The sequence below is a fragment of the Odontomachus brunneus genome, unplaced genomic scaffold (genome assembly GCF_010583005.1).
Source record: "Odontomachus brunneus isolate Ranch 3 - 2012 unplaced genomic scaffold, Obru_v1 Obru_scaffold_010, whole genome shotgun sequence".
NCBI lineage: Eukaryota > Metazoa > Arthropoda > Insecta > Hymenoptera > Formicidae > Odontomachus > Odontomachus brunneus.
This window is the reverse complement of record NW_022639460.1, coordinates 2,660,989-2,673,977: the sequence shown is the minus strand read 5'-3', so window position 1 is coordinate 2,673,977 and position 12,989 is coordinate 2,660,989. Positions and strand designations below refer to the sequence as shown.

Below are 12,989 nucleotides of genomic sequence, written 5' to 3'. Positions count from 1 at the left end.
CTATTAGTGAAAGAACGTGTCGTGAGTGGTTTCAACGCTTCAAGAACGGTGATTTTGACGTCGAAGACCGGCATAGCGGTGGAAGAGAGAAGGTTTTCGAAGATGCAGAATTAGAGGCATTACTTGATTAAGACTCGTGTCAAAATCAAGAAGAATTGGCACGATCATTGGGAGTGACTCAACAAGCCATTTCAAAACGCCTCAAAGCCATGGGAATGATTCAGAAGCAAGGAAATTGGATGCCGTACGAATTGAAGCCGAGAGATGTTGAACGGCGTTTGTTTGCTTGTGAACAGCTACTTGAAAGGCAAAAACGGAAGGGATTTCTGCATCGCATTGTGACTGGGGACGAAAAATGGGTTTATTACGATAACCCCAAGCGCAGAAAATCATGGGGAGTTCCCGGCCATGCTTCCACGTCGACGGCCAAACCGAATACTCACTGCTTCAAGGTCATGCTCTGTATTTGGTGGGACCAGCCCGGCGTAGTGTATTATGAGCTATTAAAACCGACTGAAACAATCACAGGCGATCGGTATCGAACGCAATTGATGCGTTTGAGCCGAGCATTGAAAGACAAACGGCCGCAATACAACGAGAGACACGATAAAGTGATTTTGCAGCATGATAATGCTCGACTATGTTGCGAAAGTGGTCAAGACATACTTGGAAACGTTGAAATGGGAAATCCTGTCCCACCCGCCGTATTCTCCAGATGTTGCTTCCTCTGACTATCACTTGTTTCGATCAATGGCACACGGCCTGGCTGACCGGCAGCACTTCCGGTCTTATGAAGAAGTAAAAAATTGGATCGATTCATGGATCGCCTCAAAAGATGACCAGTTTTTTCGACGCGGGATTCGTACGCTGCCCGAAAGATGGGAGAAAGTAGTGGTCAGCGATGGACAATACTTTGAATCATAAATGTATAACCAGTTTTTTACAATAAAGCCTCGAGTTTCGGAAAAAAAACGGCGGAAGCAAAGTTGTACACCTAATAATATTCGTGAAATTGTTTGCGATTTTATGCACGACGATTGACAATTAATTCTCCAATTATTTCAACGCAAAAGACTTTCACTAGTATCCGACACTGTAACGTGTCGTACCATGACAATAACTCGTGAAATCGCATGTTTTCGACTATCAATAATATGAAAAATTTTCAGTGACAATCTCTCGCGTCACTTAAGAAATTTAACTTCTGATCTGAACGTTCTAATGTTGGCAGTGATAGTCGCATTCTTGATAAAGAATCCCGCTCGTAATAAGTGACGTGACACTGTTTCTCACTGTGTTGTGAGTAGCTTCGACATTTTACTCAAGTTCCGATGAGGTGACGAATTTCTGTGCTTTTGTAAGCACAGGAGAGAAATGCATGAGTAATGTTTGTCGTGAAATTTGATAAAAAACGAATGTATATGTTACAATTTTTTTCCCCGATAAGTTTTCCGCGAACTTCAACGTCGACATCGTGTACATCTCGTCAGTGATGAAAGGAAAAATGAAAGGAGCGTACACTGAGAGAGAAATTATCTTAAAATCAACAAATATTTCTTTGATGGGTGTCATTAACATATTTACTTAAATCTAGATTCTCTTTATTTAAATCGAATATTGTTTACCTGATTTAAGTAAACAATATGTGATTTAAATAAAGAAAATTTGTTGATTTTAAGGCAATTTTTCTCTCAATGTAATAAAAGCCGCGGGCGAAAAAGGAAGCGCGCGCGTTTATCAATTCTCTGGTATCGAAATCCGTCGCATTTCCTAAGATGGGAAATACACGGGTGTCACGAGAAGTAAAGAAAAATGCAAATCCTACGTAACGGCGTGGGATACCTTCCATGTGCGTACAACCAATAGGGGGAGGAGAGAGAGGGAGGGAGATGAGAGAAGGGAGCGAAGAGGGAGAGACGATCTCCCATTCATGATTCGCGTTCCATTTGTGTGTCTATACGTGTGTTGACGTCATCTTCTGCTGTGACAGTACTAATAAAGTGTATGACGCGACTCCATTCGTGCACTTACCGTATATTCCCAGTCAATCAATGCGTACGTCTGTCCACATGTGTTACCCTTGGTCGATGATTGGATGCTAATCGACTAAAATTGCCTTTGACTAAAAAAATTTCCTTTTAACTAAAACAACACAAATCTTAACGCAAATCAGAAGCAAAATTATCAAAATCAAAATTAGTCAATCGTCAAAAATAAAATCATAAATACTTGATATAACTTGATTAAGAATTGTTTAACAATCAAAACTGATCAATCGTCATCAAGGTTGGGTAGTAATTAGTTAAAAAGTTAAAAGTTAAGTTAAAAAGTTAAATAGCTTTAACTTAACTTAGTTACATTTTTACAATCTTAATTTTTAACTTAATTTAGTTACATTTTATCGGCTATTAACTTTTAATTCAATTATCTTGAAGTTAACCATGTCATAAAGATATCGCGAGACGTCGAAAGGCTGTTTAGTGCAGGAGGGCTCATTTTCGACAATTTTCGAGGAAAAATTTCGAAAAAACTTTATTACTTAAATTTAATGAGTATCTGTAAATAAAACATGTTTCCAAATAAGGTGACCAAATAAGGTGTATATTTGTTTTTTCCGTTATTTGTAAAACTGAAGTCATGAAATGAAACAAATTTAACTTTTAACTTTTTAATTATTTTTTTTATTAACTTAACTTTTAATTCAATTAATTTCATTATGGGTTAACTTTATCCTAACTAGGTTAAATTTTCAAAGCTATTAACTTTAACTTAACTTAGTTAAAAAATAATTTAACTTACCCAACTTACCCTGATCGTCATATATATAATCACAATCACAAATAATTTCATCGAATAATGACTAATCAAACTTATATTGCTTATACCGATTAATAATTAATTTCGTCGACAGATTGAATCACATTCGTGGTTTATGTATATGACAATTGATTAATTTTGGTGATTGGCTTGCCCATTATTTCAGTCAAAGGAAATTTTCACCAATTAATGTCCAACGCTGCCTTTAGCTCTGTTATGTCATTGTTGATCGTGTAAACAAACACAAAGCGCGGTTCGATGAGATACGCGTCGACGACAAGATGCAATGGTCTTTCCGTTGGATACATTGTTGTTGTTGTTCCTGCTACTACTATTGTTGCTGTTGTTTCGCGATAACGCAACTTTCCTGTGGTGTCTCGCGAACGCATGAATACATTCAGCCCTCATTTGATCGAATAACGTTAACGAGTCACGTCCGAATAAACGTACCTCCAATTCTGGTATTCTCTGATCCACTAGCAGGAAAAGTTTAGGTCGGTCGGCCGACAAGTCTCTTCTCTCGTACGAGGACAAGGGGGTGGAACTCGTGAGGCCGATTATCGTCGTCGACGCCAAAATACCGAGCAGTATCATTGTGCAGGAGGAATGTAAATTAACGACGTTCATCTGAAATGCACAGGTATGAATTTTTATTAATTCATTTTTATTAATACACGAATACAACAGGTTGAATGAAAGAAAAAATCGTGCATCGATCTAGAGCGATTGCGTTAAGTTCTGCACAGAAAAAGAATGTATGTTCTATTTCTGAAAATATCTTTGTCTACGACATTCAAATTTTTCAATGAAATTACGTAGCGTTAAAAATAAGAGAGATAAAAATACAACGATAAGTTGCATCGATACATTTTATACAATAATTTGCATTCATGCGAGATGATATCGAAAAATTGGGACAATGTTGTCGGGAAATTCGTTGATTGGCCCCAGTAACTGATAAGCTAGATTTTTCATGAGCGTGAAAATCGAAATAGCTCCTCGTTGAACCTTTATCTTCCATTACACATTCGATAACACTCATTGCTCGTCGACGTTCAATCGCGCGTTACGACGACGTTAAACCGTATATGTTTAAACTGTACGATGCTTGACGTCGCGACACGCTTCTATCGCGAATTTCCGCGCCGTGTTTACGTTGAGAGAGACGGCGGAGCTTCGGAGGGTGAGGGAGGAACCAGGGAAAAACAGAGGAAAAAGAGATCGGCGCGGATGGACAGATCAAATATAAACCGCGGAGTGCGACGGTAGGAATAAAAGCGACAAATTTATACGCCCGGTTTTTTTCTCGCCCCTGTCGAATGGCTCTAATTAATGCGTCGGGGTTTTGAATATCGAGTATCCTTTTTTCTCAGTGCTCTCGTATTTCCCGCCTACTCCCTCGCCGCGGTTCCGACAGACAAACCGGATCCTCCACCGGCTTTGTCTCTCCATCTATCACGGTGATCCACGAGTAGGTGAATCTCAGCGGCAGGTGAGGAACGTTACTTCGTACGCGATATGCCCGCACGCCCGCTCAAAGCGAGCCTGCATCATGGACGTAGTATACATAGACCCCGCATACGGCCAGAAAAGCGAATCCAACATGTAGAAAGAGACCATAGACATAATATACATAGACTCCGCGTACAGTCAGAAAAGAGAAGCCAATAGTACAGTCCTTCTGGTGATAAGGCTGTGATAAGTGATGAGAGAATAGGTTAGAGATAGGTGCGGTAAGCGAAGGAGAATAGAGATCAAATTTATAGAAAAAAGTATGGATGAATGGATGGATGAGTGGATAAGTACAAACAAATATAACTAAATGTAAGCCAAGTCCTCTTCTTGGCTATTGTAGCTGAACGGTAATAATAAACTAACTAAACGGTACAGTCCTTCTGTCATCTGTCTCTTTCTGCACAGACAAAGTGTGCAATAAAATTTAAGTAAGACGTTTATTTGCCGATCTAGTCGGCGTGCTGTTGCGCTCTACATTATGGAAACGAGAAATGGATGTACGCGCGACAAAAAAGTGACAAAATAAGAAGAAAACTATAGTCCCTCTATTCTCGCTCTCTTTCTAGATGTTGGCTTCACTCTATTAGACGACAGATCGTATTCGGAGTCCATGTATATTATGTCTATGGTCTGCATACTTCGATTCTGTTAGATTACGAGTTGAGCGTGCACGCATCCCGGCTGGCGAGAACTGTCGCTTCGTTAAATTACTTCGGGAACTATACCGACGCAACTATCGCGCGAATAACACACAATAATAACGTTCCTCGCGGCACTCCATGCCGTCGATTCGCCCGAAACTTTCTGATGGTTCGGATTCTCCGTTATCCTTACCGACTTACCAGTCAGGTGTTGTCTATTTGACGCTCGAACGAAGGAGAAGTAATGGAAATTCTTTGATCGAAGCGCGGAGAAAAATAGTTTTGCTCTCTTAGCAAAATCGTCGTTGCTACTGCATATTCGTAGTGACATCAAAAAAATTTAGTTGACGTAACTAATTTTACAAATTATTCGTTATCAGAGCAGAAACAGTTTCGTTGCCAGGATAGAAAAAATTTGTTGAGTGTATTTCTCCTAAGAATCACGTTAATTTGCTATTGATACAAAATAATATATCCTTAGCAAATAATGTATCCTTAGCAAATTTATTTGTTATGGAAGCAAAACTGCAACTGCTTATATAAATCCATCGTGGTTCTTACAGCAAAATAATTTGTAAATTCAGCAAATTATATCCAACAAATAGTGATTAGTACTCTTAGCAAATCTTTTTGCTATCCATATAATAACGAAAAGATTTTGCTGGGCCAGCAAATTATTTTTCTCCGTGTGGATCTCGACAATCTTCGGAGAGATTTCTATATTTAAGAATTTATTTAGGGATTTTTATTTGTATTCCAACTGAAGGAAGAAGCTTATCGAGTTCAAGGAACTTTTTGCTTTTTGTGAATTTCATCATTATCACTGCGTAAGTGGTGAAAAACTTTTTCAAGCAATCTACTTAGTAAAGAAAATATTTAGAGAGCCAAAATTTGAAAAGAAGAGAAGAATCCCGCGCGGTGTACTTTCGCGTTTGTATCTTTCGTTTTTTTTTTTTTCTTTTCTCTGTCTCTCTTTTTTTTTTTGATTAATATATCGAATACGAGCATGTTGTAGAGACATTTTTCCATTTCTCGTAAAAGATAATACTAAAAAAAGCTTAGGTGAGGCGTGGATATGCTTCTTTTTCCCGCAGCAAAATCGCGGTGTCTTGCATTTTAAGACAAGCCTCAAACGCGCTCGCCAACTGAGTACACGGAGAAAATTTCGTCGAAATTATATTTCCTTCGACAATGTTTCTTGTAGGACTCTCTTGGTTAGATGACATACAAGCGGGGGAAGGCGGGAGTGGTTGATTAACGCGAATTTGGAATAGTTTCAGTATATTGAATTGAGTATAGGAAATGAGAGAATTAAATACTATTCACGCAATTGCAATAATTTTTCAGTAAAAAGTCGTAACATGTTTAAACAAATATATAGCAATTTCAGTTATAATTCTGGTCCATAAAACCGCAAATATTTTGTTGCAATTTTATCACAATATTTTCTCTACATGTCGACGTAGAACTTTAAGATGTCGTCTGCATTATTTTTCAATCTCGCGATCTTTCCAGCTGACCCCTCAGGATTGACGAGCATGATTCTAACAACGTAGTTTACCAGATTCGAAATCTCAAAAGATCAAAGGTAAAAGCATTGGGGTAACCTTCGCGATCTGTCACTCGCAGCAGCGTTTATTTCATTACTAGCTAAAACTACCCGGCGTTGCCCGGATTATCACAAAGCATCAAAAGGATGAAATTCAGAGGAAAAGGCTGGAATATTCAGATGTCATGTAGTCTGCATTTTCTTCAGGATCCTAACGAGTAACTATGTAAAATTTAATTCAAGTCGAACAAAGAGGGTTTAGGAGTACGTAAGGAACACGTAGACAAAGGACATTTTATTTTATATACGATAGACCTCTATTATTAATCATTCGTATTGCAGAGACGAATTCCGCACTGAAAAGATTAATGATTAGCGCGGGACCGCGATCAGGCTGCGTCAACAACGTTCGCACGAAATGACAAACGTCTTCCCTCTAGACACTGTCGTCGTCGTCTTCAGGCTCACTCTCGTCGTTGTCGTCACCGTCGACGGATTCGTTAACATCGAGGGCTTAATTTGCTGCTCGTAATTTAGAGTCGCCGTTTCCCACTTTTCAATTATCCCGCGCTCGTCGTCGCGAGTTGACGACGCGGCTCGATGCTGTTGCTTTCCCTCGGCATCCTGCCTCTTCCGAGAGTCGCCGTGTGAATTTTTAATTAACTACCGACGGACTTCAGCGCTGTTCAGAAAGATCGGATATCATGCCGCCATTTCGCGGCGTCGCGTCGGCCTTTCATTAAGGTACTTCGAATTACTGGACGCCAAAAGGGATCTCTCTCTCTCGTCCGGATCGAATTAAAGTGAATCGTACGCACGCGCGTCGTTTCCCGCCGTTTCTGACTCTCTGAAGTCTCCGTTTACAGGATTATTTTCCTTGCGAAGCGAAGAAGCAAAATTTCATCGCGCGCTTTCGAAAGTTGACAGGAAAGTCGCCTCGCGATGGAGTGTTTGCGTATTTCGCTTCATCTTGAGACAAATTTGGAACAAATATACGAATTTTTATTTAACAGAAAATTAATCTAAACATACTTATTTGTATGTATTTATTTGTATCCCGTAGATAAACTTTCTCAAGCAATCTACTTAATAAAGAAAATATTCAGAGAGTCAAAATTTGAAAAGAAGAGAAGAATCCCGCGCGGTGATGTACTTTCGCGTTTGTATCTTTCGTTTTTTTCTTTTCTCTATTTCTCTTTTCCTTTTGATTAATATATCAAATACGAGCATGCTGTAGAGACACTTCTTCATTTCTCGTGAAAGATAATACTGAAAAAAGCTTGGGTGAGGCGTAGATATGCTTCTTTTGCTCGTAGCGAAATCGCGGTGTTTTGCATTTTGAGACGAGTCTCAAACGCGCTCGCCGATTGAGTTACCGTGATTAACAACAGTGTGAGAAGGTAAGGTAAAGTTAAAAGCGGATGTCCCACGTACAAAGCAGACGTATAATTATTTCGTATAATGTAATTGGGTCCCGCAGCGGAAAGGCGGACATTCAAAAACCTAAGAAAAATGTTCGTCGACCGTGGCGAGTGTACTTACAACGTTATACTCCCGCGATTACGATGAGACGAGATTTGATTACACAGTTATATCGCATACTTCGGCAATTATTAAAGGGTACGAAGGTGTCGAGGATTTGGATTACACGATTCTCAAATGACGTAACATCGACGCATAGACACGGAGAAAAATAATTTGCTGGCCCAGCAAATTTTCTGCTGGTCTAGCGAAATCTTTTCGTTATTATATGGACAACAAAAAGATTTGCTAAGAATATTAATCACTATTGGATATAATTTGTGTATTCGCATTTGTGTAACGCTGGATATAATTTGCTGAATCTATAAATTAGTTTGCTATAAGAACCACGATGGATTTATATAAGCAGTTGCAGTTTTGCTTCCATAACAAATAAATTTGGTAAGGATACATTATTTGCTAAGGATATATTATTTTGTATCAATAGCAAATTAACGTGATTCTTAGGAGAAATACACTCAACAAATTTTTTCTATCCTGGCAACGAAACTACTTCTGCTCTGATAACGAATAATTTGTAAAATTAGTTACATCAACAAATTTTTTTTGATGTCACTACGAATATGCAGTAGCAACGACTTTTTTGCTAAAAGAGCAAAATTACTTTTCTCCGTGTGCTCTTCAAAATTATCAACGACGATCATTGCGCAGGGAAGTATTGTGACCAAAATTATATTTCTTTTTTCGTAGTTTCGCACATTAGAGCGATCTACATAAGCTTTACAGCTTTAAATACATTAAACCACGAAATTCAGCAACGTTACATTAATTAAATGCTCATAGCGCGCCGCGGCGAGATCGAACGATAATTTCATCAATGGCCATCGATCGCCGCTGTTTCGAAATTCCACGTCAATCAATATATCTTAATCAATGTAAATCAATGTATATTAATGAATGTCAATTTCGGTAATGAGCTGTTTCCCAACCGACGATGACGGCAGCTCGGCAAATAGAATCAGTGGAAGAAAAAGTGCTTTCAGTATAGCCCGAGTTCTCTTAGGCTCCATACAGAACTAATTTTTGTCCCATTAGCGGCCGTCTCGACGGGACACAATGCCGCTGCGACTGATTCGAAGAGAGACAGAATGAGAAAGAGGAAGAAAGAGAGAGGGAGAGAGGGAGATCTGATTCACCGTGATATTTCCAATCCACGTCACGCTGCTTTACCATGATATTTTCCGATCCCGTTATGCAAACGGCACACAGACACGGCGAATCCGCGGAGTTTGTTATTCGAGCGAACGTAATGGCGTTATCGTCGCGCGCAAATTGATACGCGAATGCAGATAGAATTCTCGCAAATCTCTTCGACGGGACGCATTTGGCGCGCAATTCGCGTTTACACACACGCGGTTTACAGATGCAACCGACCGAGCCAGCCGTGAAAGGACTCGCGGATTGCGATTGACCGGAATCCCGATTAAGTGTTGCGCAAATGCCGCACGCATGACTCGCGTATGTTCATTCGCCGCGGGGAGAATCGCGCACGGACGAGACGCAATATTTCGCGCGCGGACGTAAAATGCTCCAATATACCCCCAGCTTGTCTTCCCTATTTTCCCTCAACTCTTTCAACCCGGCCGTAACCGTTACCCGATCGCGAAGTTTCGCCAGTGTTTCCTCGGGCTTTATATTAGCTCGGCGGCGAAATATTACAAGCACCTTTGAGCTTACGTTGCAACGTAAACACACACAAGTAGTGCGCCGAGTTTGCAGTTCCGCAGGAAGAAAATTCCAAGTAACGTCAAGAGAAATACGACTCGCGGCCGTTCTTATCGCAAAAACGACGAACGCGACGCGGACGTTCAAACCTTCCAATATTTCGTCCATTTGTTTGTCTTGCAGTTTGTATACGGAGAGGATATTGCAATAAAAATTACAACGCAATATTCTGGGGATAAAAAGTGGCATTATTACGAAAATTGTAATAAAACGCAGTAATGACCATAAATGTCAGCTATCGTGTTTATCCGAATGGGTGCCACGGAGAGTTACTTTCTTGCTAAATTTCACAAACAGTTCAGAAATTCTGCCTCCGTCATCTATAATGACCTGGTTTACATCGTGGACTTATAATTAATACGCACGATGTAAACACTGACGGATCAATTTGGTGCGAGCCTACCAAGTAGGAGTATCGTACTAAACTAATACGCGTATCAAATGATACAAATGACAATGTAAACGTATGAAACGAATGTTGGAGGGAATCTAACCCTAATTAAAATCGGTGTTATCGGTAACCGTAGGTTTCTCTCAAATTATATTACAGTAAAATATCTTGTAAAAAAGGGTTAAATTGGAGAGAAGAAGAAACGACCACACTTTTAGAATTCCTTCTGTCGGTCGAAGCTATCTCAAACAAATTGCAATTCCAAATACCATCAGGAGGTAAACGACATGAATTAAATTCGTATTATATTTTTCCTTTAGTACGTTCGATGTAAACGCACCTGTATTAAAGCATTGGTGCGCATCAAATTTAATACGCGTACTAACGTTTTAACGATGTAAACCGGGCCATTGATTAAATACAACATGTATGCGGTATCGCAGTGTTTGCTGGTCATCTATCAATTTCAGTTAATTTCTCACATCCAGATAATTTCCGTTATCTCACTACAAGGCCACATTTTTGAGTGTGTGGATTTGACTTTTCACTACAAAATTATTACAATCGCTTGAATGTTTTTTCATATCGTATGAAAAAACATTCATCCCGTAGATCCTCAAATTTGCCAAACTCCATCATATTCTTGCAAAGAGAAATAAATTCTTCTTTTGACTGTATGATAATAAGCTTGTCTTAAATCTGTAACAAGTATATTTTATTAAGACTCTTATTAAGAAAACGAGCTTCTCTTGGCAACAGAATGATATTTTTCCGTGTGTTCGCGCGCGAATATACTTGCGTGATTGCGCACACAATCCTCCGATATCTTTGCCAACGCGTCTATGCAGATTAGTAGTTGCGGTGGAGTATAATCGGTGTCGTATAATTTCCTATGCAAATTCCCGCTAGATAATCTTATCGCAGTTCTTAACTCTCCGCCTCGTCAGGATTTACGCAGAGATAAAGGCACTTGCGCTCACATCTAACCACCGAATGCGGCTATTCGTTTTCCCTTACTTCGCGTCTTCGATAATGAATAAATTGCCAATCAATGATGACAATAAATGTGTTACGCGCACGATATTCATGATAATTCTCCCGACCTGTCAGTGACTAGGTCTCGTTCCTGCCTGTCCAAATACATTTATCTAAACGCCCGTCAATTCGTTTATCATTTGTCGCAATGGCAGGTCTGCCTCGAATTATTTTGGCGTATGTTGACAACCGTACGCGAATTTATTATCCAATTTTTCGCGCGTGCACGCGATCGCGCGATACATATCGCGAGCGCCGTGTAAATGACGCGCTAAAAGCAGGTGCGTGACGCGCACGCCGCAAGCAGCGAATAAATCAGCTGTTGCCGCGTTTGTTTGTTTGCAACTCGTTATCGACGGATTGTCGATAAACGCGTGTCGGCTAGACGACGCGAACAGACATTATTGCGAACAGCGCGCCGCGTGATACACAAGCGTGCAAACTCTATAAATCTATCGCGAGTGAGTCTCATCCCGTCTCTCCGCACTACATTTCCGATTTGTTCGTCTCTGTCGAAACGCGAATGCAGTCGAAAACAAGAGAGAGAGAAAGAGGAACTGAGAAAACGAGTGAATAAGTGAATGAAGAGGCGGCAATAACAAGTACAAACCACGCAACCCACGCGTCGTGGCGTTCCTCTGTTCCTTTTTCTTTTCTCTCCGGACGTCGCGTAAAGGAGCTCTCTCTCGACTCGCACCGCGCTAATTGCACATCGCCATGTCTCTGCATTTCCAAGCCGAGCTCTTTCCGAGCTGTAAGGGCTTACGTGCAGTAAGCTTGACGTAAGTTGGAGTAAGAAAGAAAGATAAATCCTTGTCCACAATTTTGCTTTAAGACGTAAGCCGTAAGAAATTGACCAATCATTGTCGATTTCTAGAAGAATAATCGGCTGTAATTGGTCAATTTCTTACAGCTTATGTCTTAAAGCAAAATTATGGACAAGAGTTAATTTATATCGCCTATAAAACTCTGATTATCTTAAGCTTGATCTATAATGTGTTCTTTGCTTCATGCTTCTTTCTCTTTATCTTTTTTTTGATTCAAACTTTAAGCCTGATCTAAAATATGCTCTTTGCGTTTTGTTTCTTGTCTTCTATCTTCTTCTGCCTTAAAGCTTAAGATTTGAGTCAAAAAGAGATAAAGAGAAAGAAGCAGGAAGCAAAGAGCATATTGTAGATCAGGCTTTAAGCTTTAAGCCAGAAAAAGATAGAAGACAAGAAACAGAACGCAAAGAGCATATTGTAGATGAGGCTTTACACTTTCTTCTTTCAAGAAAAAACATTTCCGGTGTAAGGAAACTAGAGTATGGTGCGCAAGTAAAATAAATTAATTTTCTTCTTTACTCTAACTTATGCCAAGCTCACTCCGCGTATTGTACACGAGCCCCTTGATGATTTCGCGCACGCGAGCTTTAATTCGCATGATCGCGCAACATTTGCGAGAGTTCACGGCAGCGGTTTCCGATTCGCCATCAGTGTGACTAACGAGTCTCATTTGTCTCATTGCTTAATAGGCCAATACAAAGAATGCGTGTAGATTTCGGGATAACACGCTTTCGCTCGCGAAAGCGTCTCCATCGAATGGACAGTCGCAAACGACGTAACGATTTATTATTCTAAACGCTCTTTTATCGATGGATAAAAGTCTCCAAATGTGTTTATAAGCCGATCAGAGCGCTCATACTTTGAGGCGGAGCTGTGTCGTGGATTTCTCATTGTCTACACAGATGACATTTCATACACAGATTACGTGTAGACGTAAAGTATCATAATTT

At 39.9% G+C, this 12,989-nt stretch overlaps 1 protein-coding gene across 8 annotated transcripts in view; it reads right to left on the bottom strand.

Moving 5' to 3' along the window:
- Window positions 1-12,989, bottom strand: part of LOC116840467 (diuretic hormone 44) — a 64,328-nt gene that overhangs the window by 7,881 nt on the left and 43,458 nt on the right. For 7 of the 8 annotated variants that reach the window (XM_032807213.1, XM_032807212.1, XM_032807210.1 and 4 more), the window contains one exon: window positions 3,268-3,444. In XM_032807213.1, the coding sequence (XP_032663104.1) occupies window positions 3,268-3,444 (177 nt within the window). Of the gene's footprint in view, window positions 1-3,267; window positions 3,445-3,684; window positions 3,771-12,989 lie in introns of those variants that run through there. The other variant, XM_032807215.1, reaches the window with a different exon arrangement.